Source organism: Trypanosoma melophagium, assembly GCF_022059095.1.
Source record: "Trypanosoma melophagium isolate St. Kilda chromosome Unknown ctg8segment0, whole genome shotgun sequence".
NCBI lineage: Eukaryota > Euglenozoa > Kinetoplastea > Trypanosomatida > Trypanosomatidae > Trypanosoma > Trypanosoma melophagium.
In genome coordinates this window covers 23,629-39,435 of record NW_027125192.1, presented here as the reverse complement: position 1 = coordinate 39,435, position 15,807 = coordinate 23,629, and the positions used below count along the sequence as shown (strand labels likewise).

General features: G+C 41.9%; 5 protein-coding genes across 5 annotated transcripts; all 5 read left to right on the top strand.

Annotated features, from left to right (window-relative positions):
* Positions 1–251: 251 nt before the first annotated feature.
* On the top strand, positions 252–3,044 carry LSM04_003017 (uncharacterized protein; the record flags this gene model as incomplete). The annotated part of the gene is made up of 1 exon (XM_067333132.1): positions 252–3,044. The coding sequence occupies one exon, from the start codon at positions 252–254 to the stop codon at positions 3,042–3,044; it is 2,793 nt and encodes a 930-aa protein (XP_067186056.1).
* A 553-nt stretch (positions 3,045–3,597) lies between these two features.
* LSM04_009655 (uncharacterized protein) lies at positions 3,598–6,825 on the top strand (the record flags this gene model as incomplete). Its single annotated transcript, XM_067333131.1, has 1 exon — positions 3,598–6,825. The coding sequence occupies one exon, from the start codon at positions 3,598–3,600 to the stop codon at positions 6,823–6,825; it is 3,228 nt and encodes a 1,075-aa protein (XP_067186175.1).
* Positions 6,826–7,758: 933 nt separating this feature from the next.
* Positions 7,759–8,892, top strand: LSM04_002061 (uncharacterized protein; the record flags this gene model as incomplete). Its single annotated transcript, XM_067333130.1, has 1 exon — positions 7,759–8,892. The coding sequence occupies one exon, from the start codon at positions 7,759–7,761 to the stop codon at positions 8,890–8,892; it is 1,134 nt and encodes a 377-aa protein (XP_067186035.1).
* Positions 8,893–9,749: 857 nt separating this feature from the next.
* LSM04_003379 (THIF-type NAD/FAD binding fold) lies at positions 9,750–11,198 on the top strand (the record flags this gene model as incomplete). The annotated part of the gene is made up of 1 exon (XM_067333129.1): positions 9,750–11,198. The coding sequence occupies one exon, from the start codon at positions 9,750–9,752 to the stop codon at positions 11,196–11,198; it is 1,449 nt and encodes a 482-aa protein (XP_067186065.1).
* Positions 11,199–11,625: 427 nt separating this feature from the next.
* On the top strand, positions 11,626–15,459 carry LSM04_006240 (uncharacterized protein; the record flags this gene model as incomplete). The annotated part of the gene is made up of 1 exon (XM_067333128.1): positions 11,626–15,459. The coding sequence occupies one exon, from the start codon at positions 11,626–11,628 to the stop codon at positions 15,457–15,459; it is 3,834 nt and encodes a 1,277-aa protein (XP_067186121.1).
* Positions 15,460–15,807: the final 348 nt, after the last annotated feature.

Here is a 15,807-nt window from a genome sequence, read left to right as displayed (position 1 = left end):
TGCTTTTCTTTTGCTTTTTAGTTTTATTTTTCATAAGCACGTCTCTTTTATGATGATGATAATAATGGAGATTATTTATTTATTTAATAATAATAATAATAATAATAATAATAATAATAATAATAATAATAATAATAATAATAATAATTACTATACGTATGCTTAAAGCTTGTTTTCTTTTTCTCTTCCTTCATCTTTCTTCTCTTTCTTCTATTTTTTTCTTTTTCTTTACGGTGTAGCTTTCTCTTCCCATGGGTCTAAAGGAGCCGAGGAAAACGACGCCCCGTAGCGCCTCAAATAACACCGGCCGTACACCCGCAAATAATAAAGATCGTAATGCGCATCCAACACGTACTTCTGCTACCGGTGAGGGGAATAGTCGTGGGAAAAGAGAGAGATCGCGAGAAGGCGTTAATAGTTCAAAATCAGTACGAAAGGATAATAGACAGAGTCCTTCATTATCCGTTTCAGCGTTATTTAACCCACTCCGACACAGAAAGGAAGTGCCACAAGTACCTCCTGGTATGTACTCTGTGCGGCAATTCCAAAATAATTTGGCAAAAGCTATTATTGCTAAAGATGTTAAAAGATTTCAACGTTTATTACGAAAATACAGGAAGTGCTGTCATAGTGGAGGAGTTATGGAACACACGGGTGAACTGGTAACATCTGAGGAAAAACCAGTTAACGGTGATGCTCTTGCGCACTCTGTGCTCCCAGATAGTTCCCGTTCTATAGTAGATCGTGTGGTACACTTTTCTACGGGTTACACCATGACGCATTTAGCGGTAGTTTCATGGATCCATGAATTTGTGGATAGTTGCTTAGAGTATGGCAGTGCCGTACATAGCTATGAAGATCTCAACGGTGATACCGCACTTTCCCTGGCAATCTCTGTACAACCAGAATTGGCATTTCGAATGCTGCAACTGGGGCGAGACATCAATATTGCGCGGGTTGATATACGTGGACAGAACTTATTACACAATGCTGTTGCTGTTAATACGGAAACATCAAAGTGGCCAGGACGGATTGAGTTTGTGAAGGAATTATTGAGACGAGATCCTTCATTAGTCTTATTGAAAGATCCATTTGGGTTTACTCCTGCAATGTGGGCGGCTGAGCATGCGACGCAATTTGCCTCTAAAGAGGAGTATGAAAACATTATGAATCTTCTTAAGACAGCAGAGAAAGCAGCAAGTTTAAAAAGAGGCAGGTTATCTAAAGAAGGAAATACTAAGAAAGATATAGGAGAATCAGAAATAAAGGATGAATCAGAAGTTATTAAAATAGACTTATCAGATGAAATGTCTGATAGTAAAGAATCACAAGATAAACATATAATGCACGTTGAAACACGTTTATCAGATAGTGTACGTTTTTTTTTAGAAGGACCTGTAACTCGTCTTTTATGCATATTACTTTTATTGATATTACATATTCTCGAGTATGCTATTGATGTGGCAGATCGCGGAATAGAGGCACAATATCGTGATGCCCAATTCCCATTCTGGTTTACTATATTCAATAATATAATTTCTTGCTGGGTTGGATCTGCTTTTTTCATGGGTCTTACGCATCTTGCTTGTCTCGCTGGAGCAGCTCTCATATTTGCCTATTTGTACTACTATGCAATACATATTTTACTTGGTAAAATAGTTTTACGTTTACCCATATGTGGGGCAATATCTGAAGCAGAAGAAGATTTTGTACAACGATCATTTGGTGGATATTATCTTGGGTTTTACAAATTATCTGACCGAGGTGGATACTTTGCGAAGTTTATCGGTGCCCTTATTGGTATATTCGCTGGTGCAAAAGTGTACAATATACTTCTCCATAGGTTTTGGCCAGGTCAAGTGTGGTGGGCAGTTATTAAATCAACCATTACTGGTCTTGATGCTATAACAGCACTCGTTGGGTTTTGGGTAGTAACCTTATTACTGGACTGGTACATCTTTACGTTTGTAATAGATCTTTTATATCAACAAGGTTCACTGAATGTATATCTACCACACCACACATTTGGAGGTTTTGCGGAAACTATTAATAAAGTTCTGCGATGGCGAAAAGAAATTCCTTTAGAAAAAGACATTTATGGGATTCGTATGACACTTTACTGGTCTTCACTTCTTGCAGGTTGGTTAATTATTATTCTTGTGTTTGTTTTGTTAGAAATATATCGTGGTCCTGCAAGGGAGGTTTTCCTGTATCCTATCATTAAAACGAATTGGTTGGGAACCCCTGTTATATTTGCTAGCTTGTCTATATGTCTTGAATGCATTATTGCTGCTCAGGAGTGGACGTGGCCGACATTTCAGAAACATCCTTTTTTAGAGTTTCCAGGACTAGTCATAACTACGCACCACGCATTTTTCTTAATGTTATTACTTCTTTTCCTCTTTAGTCTTGACCTTCGCTTTATTGGGGCTCACATAGATCTAATGCGACAACAACCAGGAGGAATAAAGACTGAAGATGCCTTATTACTTGCGTTGGAGTTAATTCCAGCCGCACTCGGTGTTATTTTTATTATTATTTTGATTCTCCGAACTTCGCTTTGGTGGGGAAAATGCACGATATTTGGAAGGAATATCGAACTTTACGCAGAACACATGCGGCTCTTACCGTGTCCTCTACAGAGTGAGAAGGCAGCGCTTTTGGCGAAGGAGGCAGACACACAAAAAAGCTCTCGCTTCTCACGTTCACTGGTCAATAGAGGAACGAGGAAAAATCTAAAGGAAAGGAGCAAAATTCGTAAGGCTGTGCGAAATGTTGAGAAGCAAATGCAACCCACACCAGCTAATGCAGATACTGTGCAGAAGAAAGATAAGAAGAAGGAAGAAGAAGAAGAGCAACAACAACAACAACAACAACGGCAAGGCCTTCAACCAGGAGTGGAGGATGCTTCAGCGTCTGCAACCCCACGTCTAAGCTTGTTATGGGATAGAATGTTCAGTGGGAATAGGAATAGTAATTCTCAGTCCGATATATCTTTGGTATCCCAGGATGAGGAAATGCCAGAATCTCAAGAACAAAAGTAAGTGTTACAGAGAAATATACCAAACATATATATATATATATATATATATATATATATATATGTTTTTTACTGGTTCATATCACCTCTGTGAAGCACTTGGACTTGTTTTTTATTTTGTTATTTTGAATCATTAGTATTGTATGTGATTACCCGAGCAAACTTTTCGAGTATCTGGAAGGTTATATTTTGTTTTTCTTCTTCCAAGTGATTATTTTCTTGTTTATTGTTATTATTTCTAGTAGTATCATTATTTTTAGAGACTGTCTTCTTGTTGTAAGGTCTTTTTCCCTGTGCTCTCTATTTTGCCGGGTAAGACTCTTTTTTTGTACTCTCTCTAAGTATATATTTATTCTCTTTGTGTTGATGTGTAGGGGCTAAACGAATACCCTTTTGCTTTTTATTTTTATAAGATATGTTTCTCACGTCTGCATAATCATCAGCTTTCGACAAACACAGTCTACATCGTAGATTGTGCTGTTATCCCTCTGAATTCGTACTTTGTCATTTTTTTTTTAATTTGTTTGTTTTATTCCTCAGTTAGTTCTGCAATCGATATGCCTATGGCGCAGCGACAACAACAACATCAACATTTCCGGCAACAACAACAACAACAACAACAACAACATCAGCAGCAGCAGCAGAAGGAGGAGGAACGACTGAATCCACAAGCACCTATGTGGATTCCCAAAGGTGGCGATGCAATTACAATGCCAACCACAGTCTTTCCTCCATTTTACCCCTTCGCTCCTCCCATGTCTCCCTACTGGGGAGTTGCTCCAGTGCCATCTCCAGTAAGACCAATTGCTGGATATTCTATTTTTTCACATACTATGGGAACAGGAATTCCATTTCCTTCACCAGAGCAGCAGGCTTGGATAGAGGCCAGAGGGAATTATCTCAGCAGTTTTCAGAACTTGTACATGAACCGCCAGCCACCATCTGGTGTAGAGCGTGAGGGTTACGTAAATGTACCACCCCTCACGGTACCGTTTTTTCAAAGTGGTACTTTTTTGAGGCCAAACGTTGGAACTGTTCTTGCTACATTACCTCCCGCTTCTGATTTAACAAGGCGAGATGTCATGTCTCAGGATCTCTCGACACAAAAGAGAGAAGGGGATGTTCCACAGGCAGCATATCAAGTTGAAAGCAAAGTGGATGTTAAGAATATAGAAGTTTGGCACCGTTATCTGTCTGAGTCTTGTTCATCATGTCTCCTATGTGGAGAAGATGGACACCGATATACATCATGTCGATTGTTTGATGGTAAAAGCGTTTGTTTTGTGCATATACCAACCTCTTACGTTTATGTAATGCATCATATGCACTGGATTGAAGGAGCCAAACTACGTGATGTCTATTTCTTTATTCAGAACGCAATGGGTCTTTTACAAGATCAAGTCGTTCTATTTTTTAACAATCAGACGATAATTTTTACGGATTTCTCACCTGAAACACGTTGCTGCGACTTGCAACTTCTTCCTGGTGCAATTGTTGGTGTATCTGACCAGAATTTATGCATTGAAGAAAAACTTTCATCATCAATGAAGCAAGAAATGTCTCTGACAAGAAAGTCGGTTCAAGAAGTGCATCCCATTGGAGAAAAGGAGGCACAAACCGATGTTACTTTTGACGTTTCCACCATCGCGAGATCTTCAGAACTTTCTGTATCTATTCCAGTAGCGGAACGGAGGACAAAATACCCCTTGGAACATACCATGGAAGAAATTTCTGGTAGTGTATCACCCACTAACAAGGGTGACAGTACTATTAGTTTTATGGCAAGGAAAAGTGATGAAGAGGAGAAGAGCCCTATGAGCATTGGAGATGAAACGGCTGTTCCATCTTCCCAAACATCAAAAAGTGGTACAGTTCTTTCGGAGGGCAGAGATCCCATACTGGTGACGGATTCATCTCAAAATTCAGCCTTTCCCTTTCCAAATATTACCACCGGTATTACACTACGCGTTAATGCCCCTACTATGCAAGGTACATTATGCGGCGATGGTACTCTACTTGACTGGGCTACAGTCTCCCACGATGATAAGTCTTCTGGCATGGAAGAAAGAACACCTCATATGGATTCCACCATAACGGGCGTTGCTGTTAAAGATGTCGTTCTCTCGCCATCACAGACGGAGGACGCTGCCGCAGAGGAGTTGCGCCGTCGTCGTACTGTGCATGTGAAGTTCATACCTGTTACGATGCCGTTTTCCGCCATACGGGCGCTGCTATGGTCGTGTGGAGAAGTGAACAAGGTTCGTTTGGTGCGCCCACGCACTACGGCTCACCCCGAACGCACGTTTTATGTTTGTTTTGCCGAATACGCGGATGATGCGGGGGCGGCCCGTATGATTGCACTGCACGGCTGTCGTGTTGCAGGGAATTTCAGACTCGCCGTGGCCCGCAGCCGCGACGCCATTCGTGGTGGTTTCATCACCGATCGTGATCTCAATACCGGCAGGCCGTGCACGTTTGGTCTAAATGCAGTTCAAATACGTCAATTGGGAATTCCAATCACAACGCCGCCAATCGTACCACCACCACCACCACCACCAACAACAACAACAACGGCGAGAGCAGTAATTCCACCTGCGAGAGAGATAATGCCCTTACCGCCCTTCTCATCCCTTCCCAAGGGCCCCTTCCCTAAGCTGATTATTCAAGAGAAGCGTGAGAAAGGTTCTGGCAGCAGTACTATAGACCCTACTGAGGATATTTCTACCAAAGTTGAAGGGGGAGGATCTGGAGATTATGTTGGAAGAGGACCGTACACACTTGAAATTGTTTCAGCAGTGGAAGCGCGAAAGGTACAACAGCAGAATCCTTCTCTTGGAGGCAGTGGTGTTGAAGGAAGTGCAAATGTTCTATCGGTAGCTCCACGAACTCAGCCTGTTATGAAACCATTTCCAGAAGTGGCTTCTCGTGAGGCTTTGAAGAGAGTTGAGGCACTACGCGCTTCATTACGTGAGGCTGTTTTGAATCACTTAAGACATAGATCATCAGAATCCTTTTATAATGCATTTACATTATTGGAAGAACTCAGGTGGTCTGCTGTGACGGCTCTTTTTCATCTTGAACTTGCGGTGTTTGAGGTGCTGCTCTTTTTGAACCAGGACAAGGTCATTCTTTCGAAGGATCTTCAAAGTTGTGCATATGCTGCTGTACGTTTGGGAAATGAGTTGCGCCAGATTCTGCAATCTGTTGCTTCAAACAACAGTTGCATTGCTCCTATGTGGCGTTTACTCTTCACTACTACACCACTTGCAGAACAACAAGAGCAAGAGTACGGGGTAGTGGAGAGTGAGTTCGAAATGGCAGAACTACAAGGCTCCTGTGATGTGTCGCCTATATATCCATTTCTCCCTAATTGCCTTCGCTTTGTTGAGCTCTTGCTATATATTGCAGTCTTGCTTGACATCTCCCATAAGAAAAGGATGCTCCGATGCGATAAGGCAGAAACAGAGACAGAGACAAAAGGAGCTGCATTGGCATTACTATTACCTCCACAGGTGAACCCTTTGCATGAAGTAGAGAGTGAGCTACTTTTTTCTGCTCGCCGTTTACTTATGCAGCTGCAGTTGGAATTCTCTACAGAAAAGGGTGTTTCTGCATCTACTAAATGCACATGGGTTGACAAGGTAACTTCTATATTACAAAAAATACCCTCAACGGGTGATTGGCCCGATGGGAATTTAATAGAACTATTTTCTACAGATCTCCCCAAAGGTTCCCAGGATATATTGTTGGAAAGTGTGGATTTCCACCTCTTCTGCTGGGTGTAAACATGGTGTTTTTTCTTCTTTCTTTCTTTCTTTCTTTCTTTCTTTCTTTCTTTCTTTCTTTCCTTTATTCTTCACCCCTCCTTTTGCGAGCAAAATCACTTTGGTTTTCGCTTGTTTATTGCTAGTGTTTTTCTTATACTTTAAACAACTCTCCTTTTGTTTTCCTTTATTTTGATTTTTTTTTCTTTTGCGTGTCGTTTGATAAGGTGAGTGACCTTATCACTTCAATCATTTGCGACGCGGTGACAAGGCTCGCCTTCACAGAATTGTTCTTACATATGGCATTGTCACCCCCTCTTTATCCAGTCAAATATTTCTATTAAATTCTTACTAAGTTATTTGCTTTCTTTTCTTCTTTTCATACAGAATATTGTTTCTTTTAACAGATATCTTGTAAAGAATTTCCTTGTTTATACAGAATGCGGGTTTTTTTTTATATGATTTTTTCTCTTTTTATTCGAATTGTGTCCCCACCATCTTAGTTGCGTGATAATTTCCAGTCGCATGTAACGGGGGATGCGGAAAGGAGAAATATATGATTTTATGGTTGGCGTTAATACTCGTCTTTACCGAGAATATATAGAAGCAAAATAGAAAGAAAAATGGAAAATTACATTTCCCTTCACCTATGTATCTTCTTTTCTTTTACTTGGTTTTCTTTTTCCTTGCACTTTGTCTCTACTACTATTGGTTTCCCTGTTTGAATTTATTTTTCTTCTATTATCTCTGTATAGGTAGGGGAGCGAAAAGGAAGAAGGTGGGCGTTTCTTTAGACAAATTACAGTAAAAAGAAAAACAACAATAACAAGAGTAAGAGACAAACAAACACCGGACGCCCTTTGCGTTTTCCTTTTCTTCCAAGGAGCGCACATCGTCGTGTTCTTGCTTAGTGCCTGTGGTATGAAACATGGCCCACGTGCGTCATCCTTGTTGATGCTATCATCCGAGGGTGATCGATGTAGTGTGGGTGTACCCGTGCGGCCTCTCCGCAGTAGTTATAGCAGCAGTAGTAGCAGTCATCACAATCACAATAAACTGAGTTCATACACCGATACGGCATACACACCGCTGCGGCACCCACCGCACCGCCGCAGAGGAACCGGAAGTGCGGTACTGCGGCGGAACTCACTAGAGAGCGGACCGTTCGGTGTAATTAGCACAACATACGATCCTCTCAGTAATAGACGGAGCGGTCGAGTGGGGTACAATGTGGAAATCGGCCAGGCCGTGGTGAATACAGCCCAACAGTTGGAGCAGCTAAGACGTCTTCGTCGGTTAACATCATCCTCTTTCGGATCAGATGCGGCATTCAATGGTCATGATTATCAACGTGGTGATAACAATCGCAGTAACTCGCAATCCGCGGTAGGCGTTTCTTCAATGACTTCCGCCGCAGCTTCTTCTGCCGCACCGGTCATTATACCGCCAAAGGAAAGTTCAGTTCAAGATGAACCAAAACGGCCCACATTAACGGAGGAACCACCGCTTTTGCTTGCATGCCACGCGGAATCTAATAACAGTAGTGATTTTGCGTTAGTGCCGACTGAGCCACAACAAGGTCTCACGCGGAATGAGGCGTCATCGCGGTGTGTTGGTGTTGGCAGTGATCGTTCTACTATTCACAACGGTAGTGGTAGTGGTGTCTATCCGCGGCGGAGCACGGAACCGGTTGTATGGCAACCAGAGCGTACACTGCCGAGTATTGCGCGGGCTAAGATGGCACAGCGCCGACAAACAACACCCGGACGCAGAAATCTAGACTATAGAGAAGAAGGTGGTGTACCGCCTTTCGAAGGGCCTACACTGCACCACAAGCAGTTAACTGAGGCGTTTTACGGTAATTACAGCGGTGGGATACTTGCAGAGGAGGCATATCTCTACTTTATGGCAGATATAAATCGACAACATACGAACAGGACTGGAAGCTACTCTCATCGGCAACGTTCACATCGACAACATTCATCTGCGCATCGCCGAACCAAGCATAGTTCTGGTTTACACCGTTTCGAAAGGGACGAAGGTTCTACATGGTCTGAATATGCGACCCCACAATCGAAATGGATGTAAGAGTAAAGTTTAGAAGGGGAAAAGCAAAGTAGATGTATCCGTATATCTGTTAACAGGAAAGTTGAATGAAAAAGCGAATGAAGGAGGGGAAAGGGAAAAAAAAAATTAAAGAACAAATATATATAAGTTTTTTCTTTCCATGATAGAATGAATCTTGCTGGGGCTCAGAGTTTTTGTGCTTTTTTTTTCCTGCTATTCCTTTAGATACAGCTGAGAGGCGTTCTCTTTTGCAGGTGGTTTTGCCACTTTGAGTTGAAGTAGTGAGTGGTTTTTCTGGGAGGTAATTAATCCCTTCCCCCTATCTCTTCTTATATTCCAAAAAGGATGCTTTTCTGTGTTTGTGTATATGTGTGTGTATGTTTTGTTTTATATATGATATTCTGGTGTTTGTTACGTTGAGAAAAAAAGTTGACAAGCATTCTCTGTGGCCCAACTTCGTTCTGTTTATGTTTTTTTTCTTCTTTCATGTTCTATTGTCTACTCTCCATGCTGCTGATTACTTGTGTTTTGCATAGTTCTATTTTGTTGGCGAAAGAAACAGTGAGTGTCATTACCCATGGTTATTTCCTACCCTCTTGCCTCAAAAATGATAAGGGTAAAAATAAAAATGTAGAGCAACTTGTTGCATAACCCTTGTATTATAAGTTCCATGTTAAAATACCAAATCTTTTTTTTCCTTTCCATACCAAATTTCTTCAATGTGTGCGGGATAACTGATCTATCAGGGTCTTTCCAGGGGTGAGAGCCGCCCAGGGGACCTCATAACAGTGCTCCTAGAAAAAAAAAGCAACAACAACAGAAACAAAAAAAAAGTAATAATAATAGCTGCAGTCTACATATTTTTTAATAAGGTAGTAATGTCAGAAGTTACCTTGCGAACCTTCTTTTCAATGAAGGAGCGTGGTTTACAGTCTCTAGTGCAACGTTCTCCTCCAGCTTTTGCAGTGGCTGGGTATAATCCTGATAATACCACGTGGGACGAAGTGCGTGTGTTGCTAGTGGGTGCTGGTGGGATCGGTTGTGAAGTCCTACACGCATTAGCACTTAGTGGGTTCACTGACATTACTGTGATTGATATGGACACCATTGAACTTTCCAATCTTAACAGACAGTTTCTCTTTCGTGAGACAGATATTGGGTGTAGCAAGGCGGAAGTGGCCGCTGCTTTTGTTGAAGGACGTTGTCCGGGTGTACGTGTGCGTGCCCTCTTTGCTCGTGTTGAGGACCAAAGTGAGGATTTTTATAGACAGTTTCATGCGATTATTTTAGCATTAGACTCTGTGGCTGCTCGACGATGGATGAATCAGAAAATTGCTGATATAGCTCTCTGGGAGATTGTTGAAGTTTCCCATACTGATGTCAAATACTCCAAGAGACGTAGAGAGAGGCGAATTACTAGTGCAATTCCCATTATCGATACCGGTACCGAGGGATATGAGGCTTGCTGCCGTGTTATTTTACTTGGTGAAGAATCTACTCCATGCATAGAGTGTATGCTCGAACTTTATCCACAGCAAAAACGTGTACCTCTATGTACACTTGAAAATGTTCCCCGTTCACCAGAACATTGTGTTCTCTATGTACAATTCAGACTATGGGAAGAGATGAGATCAGATGAAGCACTTGACTTGAATAACATGGAACATATTAGGTGGATTTGTTTAAAGGCACAGCAACGTAAAGAAGTCTTTGGTATTACAGGTCCAGATATCAACGAGCAGTTCACAATAGGTGTCGTTAAAAACGTTGTACCAGCCGTTGGATTTACCAACGCGCTTGTAGGTTCACAGGCAGTACTTGAACTTTTCAAGCTATTAACAGGTGTTGCACCTTCCGTGGATTGTTTTTCATACCTTAATGGGGCAGCAGAATGTGGAGGATTGACATCATATGTGACGAGTCTATCGGCGAATCCCTTATGCCCTGTGTGTGCCCCACGGCCTTTGCTTTCGCTTACTTCGCAAATGAGACCACATGATGTATTGGTCGCTATTGAAGAGCAAATCGGATTTCCTGTCTCAAGAGAAAACATGAGTAGTGTTCGCACCTTAGAAAATATGGATGTAACTCTTCGTGTTCGTTTTGGAAGGGGTAGTGAAGTATACCTTATTTATAAATCCAACAATCCGCTGAAAACTGCAGTGTACGGCAACACGATTGAGGAGATATTCTCTGCATCAGGATATACTGATATATTTGTACAATGGTGTGATGGAGACGCATCGGGTTTTATAGTTGAGTGCAGTGGTATGGATATTTTCATCGTTGCTGAGGCTCTAATGTCTAGATGTCTTCCTCCAACGTGATTTTTTCTTTTCTTTTCTTTTTCTGAGTTTTATGCCAAAATGCAGTTGAGAGAAGAGAAGCATGAGGATGGGTTGGAACTGGTAATGATAATGACGAAGGGGCAGTTGAATGCTTCTTGGTTTTCTTTCTCACATTCAAGATGACAGAGAATTCAAGATTTGAAAAGTGTAGCGACTCTTTTGATGAATGAATGAATGAATGGTTCTAGTTTACAAAAAGAAAAAAGAACAAGCAAGAACAACTGTTGCTTATACTTCTGTTCAGGTACATTTCCCTGATTAAGAAAAGAAAAAAAAGCCGTTTAAAACAAAAAAAAACTACTTTTCTTTCTTTATGTTTTTCCACTTCCACGTTTGAAGCACAGAAAGAGAAAGACAAGAAGGGAAGAAGAGAAAAAAAAAAAAAACAAAAGAATCCGAAGGTGAAATGCGTGGGTTTACCTTACAGCAGCGGCGGGTTGGTGGTCGCGTGAGGACTGTTTGTGTTTCTGTTTCTACCGTAATTCCCCCGGCGGTGAGGCATCAACAACGTACACTGACAACACCAGCGAGAGAGTCAGAGACAATTAGTGATAGTGTTAGAAATAGCAGAAGATCAAACTTTTCAAGAAGAAAGAATGCTGCAGCATCTACTGTTTCCTTCCCTCTTGGAAATGGTATAGAAGTGCAGCTACCAGGACTCTCTTCGCTTTTGCCTGAAAGTAATGTTATAACGGATCAAGGGCAGGAACAGAAACTTCCAATTCAAACGAATAGTATCGCTGAAAATCAGCTCTCTATCGTAACTGGGATATCAGATACAAGCATTGAGGTGCCTGATCTTTCCACCATTGCTAATGCTGCTAAAGGCCACAGAGAACTTGAAGAAGTCGTGCAGAAGCGGGCGGAGGATTTTCACCGCCTTCTAACTACTTCACTACCGCTGCTGTTAAGAGCCCCAAAGGCGACTAGTGCATCAACAGAGCCACTATCACAAGCGTATCATAATCTCACAGAAGTACTTGGCGTTGTTGACAGTGTTTCAAGGGCCACTGGACTGCGTGTGGAGCGTGTATTCCCTGTTTCTCTCGTGATGGCACTCTGGAATACACTACCACTACACTATGCATTTTGGCAAGAGACTGTCCAAAATAAACGCAGACCACACGCTTCTCTTTGTGCTACTAGTGATATCGATAAGGGTACTTCTAGCAATAATAATAACAATAATGGTAATGAGTCCAAGATGCCTGTTTTGCCTGAAGCATCATCAACTTCATCATCATCATTGTCTATCATGGTGGGGTTAAAAGCCGCAAGACGGGCTCTCGCTTTACGAACTCGTGATATTAATGATTTGCTCTCCCCGTTTGCGTTAGTGCAGGTGCTGCTGCGAATGGAACAGTGTGGTGCCCTCTCAGATGATATCATTGGCCCGATAGGAACACAATTACTTCGGCGGTACAACACTTCTGCATCTCCCATACATGGTCCACAACATGTCGCCGTGAATCATCTTCTTTCTACACGTTTTGTTGCATCAGTTGTGGATACAGAGAAACTGCCGTTTGACGGCGATAACGCTATCGCCTTTGCCTGTTTACTAGGAAGAATGCAGGTGGTGGATCACTTCCAACTGCACCGTCTACTACATACAATTCTACTTCCTTCCATAATACCTGCGCTGAAAACTCGTGCATTAGACGAGAAGTTGCTACTTGAACTGACCAAGTGTTACTCTCTTTATGCTGTTTCTGGTAGTGCTGTAGTGCAGTTAACAGAACTGTGGATGCCACATATACCTCAAATGAATTTAAGAAGATGTGCTGAATTACTGCGTGTCATTGGTAGTGGAGGAAAAGGGTCTATCAAAAGAAAATCCTTTTCTTCTTACTTTTTACGTGGTCCTTCGGCAACTGGTGCAGAAGAAGACTACTTGCCTCTTGTAGAAGCAATTATGGAACGAGTACCTTTAGTTCTTGCATTAGGTGATGGTTCTATTGCTGAATTTGTTTGTTCACTTGCCATGGTGAATTCTGTGAATTGGGACAAGGTATACCTATTGGCAGCGACGGTATTAGAGCAAGAAGTTGACCAACTTTCATTAACGGATGTAGTGCATGTGTCTAATGCACTTATGCATCGCAATTCACATCTTCCGTATCACCCTCTTCATGCTCGTTTGGCACGTCGTCTTCTTAGTGAAAAGGAGGCGTTAAATAATGTTAAGATAGGAAATCTTGCCTTGCTGTCTGCAGCTTTAATGTTATCTCCATCCCGTGAAAAAGATATCACTACTGAAGAGAAATCAATCAGTAATACTGTTATACCCATGACAGAGGCAAATAGTGCCCTTGCAGTATTTCGTCGTCATGGTACGAAACTAGGATTACGTGCATTTGTTGCCGGTATGTGTGTATCTCCTTTAGCACAGCTGCCACGTAGTTCTCAAGAGCGTATCATTCTTCATTTTACTTCTATTGCCTCCGCGATAGAGGTTCCATGGTTGGCTAGGGGAATTGTGGCACTGACTTCACAGATTCCCACTGCTGTGGATCCTGTATCAGTGCAACGATGGTTTTCTCGTTTCACAGCTGTAGATGTTGCACGTCAGTTGGATGTGGAGCATGTCGCAATGCTTTTAAATATATTATCTGATGATAATTACAGTCGTAACTGTGCACTTGCTAAACAGTCTATTACTTCACAGGCTAGTAAACTGCTTTTGCGGGAGAATGTTCCCTTGGAATCTATTGCACCGCTTAGTTTGGCGTTGCAACAGGCCGATGTCTTTTTTCCACACATGTACTCTCGTATTTGTCGTGTTCTTCTTTCAAATGTTCGACACGCACCATGGGAGTTACTTCTTCCTGCATTCCAAAGTGCTGCGGATGAGTATACACGGCGTCCGCATGGTAATGGAACTGTGTTTAAGGATGTCTGGGAACAATTGCGATCTCGCATAATGGAAGAAGCTGCAGCATCTCTTAAGGTTCAAGATGTCATATCCGCCTTTAATGGATTTGCTTCACTAGATGTAAGGGATCGTCCAATTTTTTCCGTTTTACTGCATCAACTCTGGTCCATCTATCAGAGTATTGCTTTGATCCGTACTGGAGACTCATCAACTGGGGTAGGAGTTCAACAACAACAAGAAGAACGGCAATCGGCTGTATGGATGGATGATGTGCTCTCTGGTTTTACTCCAAGTGCACTCGCAGTTTTTGTATCCACACTTGTGCATACTGGTGATGCTGCAGTTGTGAATACCTTTATGCCATGGGTACTTCTTCGTACACGTCCTGTTGTAAGAGGCCTCTATCCGATTGATGTCCTGCATCTCATGTTAGCACTACTTACATGCTTTAGTGTGGCATCTACGTCTAGAGAAGAGGCAACAAATTGTATTGCATTATGGCTGCGTAATACAGTGAATCATACAATTCTTCATGCAGTTTACGACGCCTGCCGTGATTTATTTCTGGAAATGTACGAGGATATAACTACTTCTGCTGATGCTAAGAATCTACAGACACAACGTGCGGAATGGAGTCCAAAAGTAAAAGTTTCCGTTTCACATGTTCCACGTTTTCTCTTTGCTGAAATTCTTATCGCATTATGTGAATGTGGGATACAAGACACATCTGTTGCCACGGCTTCCGCAGCCTGCCTAACACGTAGCTGTTGTGCATCCTTGCCTATATCTCTATTGGTAGATGTGCTCATGGCGTTGTGTTTCCACTTTCCTCCACCCACGAGTTCTATTCAAAGGACGGAAGAAATTGGGGTGAACAATACCAGTGAGAGGGAAGTTGGCGAAGAAGTAGTCAATAACACTTCTTATAATAATAATAATAATAATAATAATAATAATAATAATAATAATAATAATAATAATAATAATAATAGTAATAATAATAGTGATAAACATGACACTGAGATAATTAGCGCTGGTTCTGCTTCTGCACCATTATCACTCGCCCCCCACCAGCGCTTCCTTCCCTCTGTGTTGAATGCACTTTGGGCTCGAGTGGAGGAGTTGCAGCCTTTGCAGATGGACGCCGTGCTGCGTTGTCTGCAACACTACTACGGGGACAAGGTGGATGCTGACTTTTTGGATCGTCTCGAGAAACACAGAGTGGCACTTCACGAAGTGAAACAGAAACGGCAACAACCACAGGAGATTACTTTGAGTAAGGGTGAAAGTACAATACCTGTTCCCTCTGCAGAGCGGGATGAAGCAGCATTAAGTGAACTTACGGCGGACGATCTTTTTGAATGATGTGGAGGAAAGTAATGAAGAGAAAGACAAGTTAAAGAGAAGATTGATTCTCGAAATTCCCTGGATCTGATTGTATAATCCTGTGTGTATGTGTGTGTTTAAATGCTTAAGGTGTTTATCTGAACTGACACTGGGTCAGTTACGCATCTCTGTCATCTGATGTGTTTTCTTTCTTTCTTTCTCTCTCTCTCTCTCTTCCCACACTTCTTTTTTTTTTAATTTTCTCTTATTATTTATTTTCTTTTTCTTGCTATTCAAAACACAGAGAGACGAGGCTCCGCCTACACGTACGTGAGGGGGTGAAGAAAAAGAAGGGCCCGTGTACAATCTCAGTCCCTCTGTTTCACT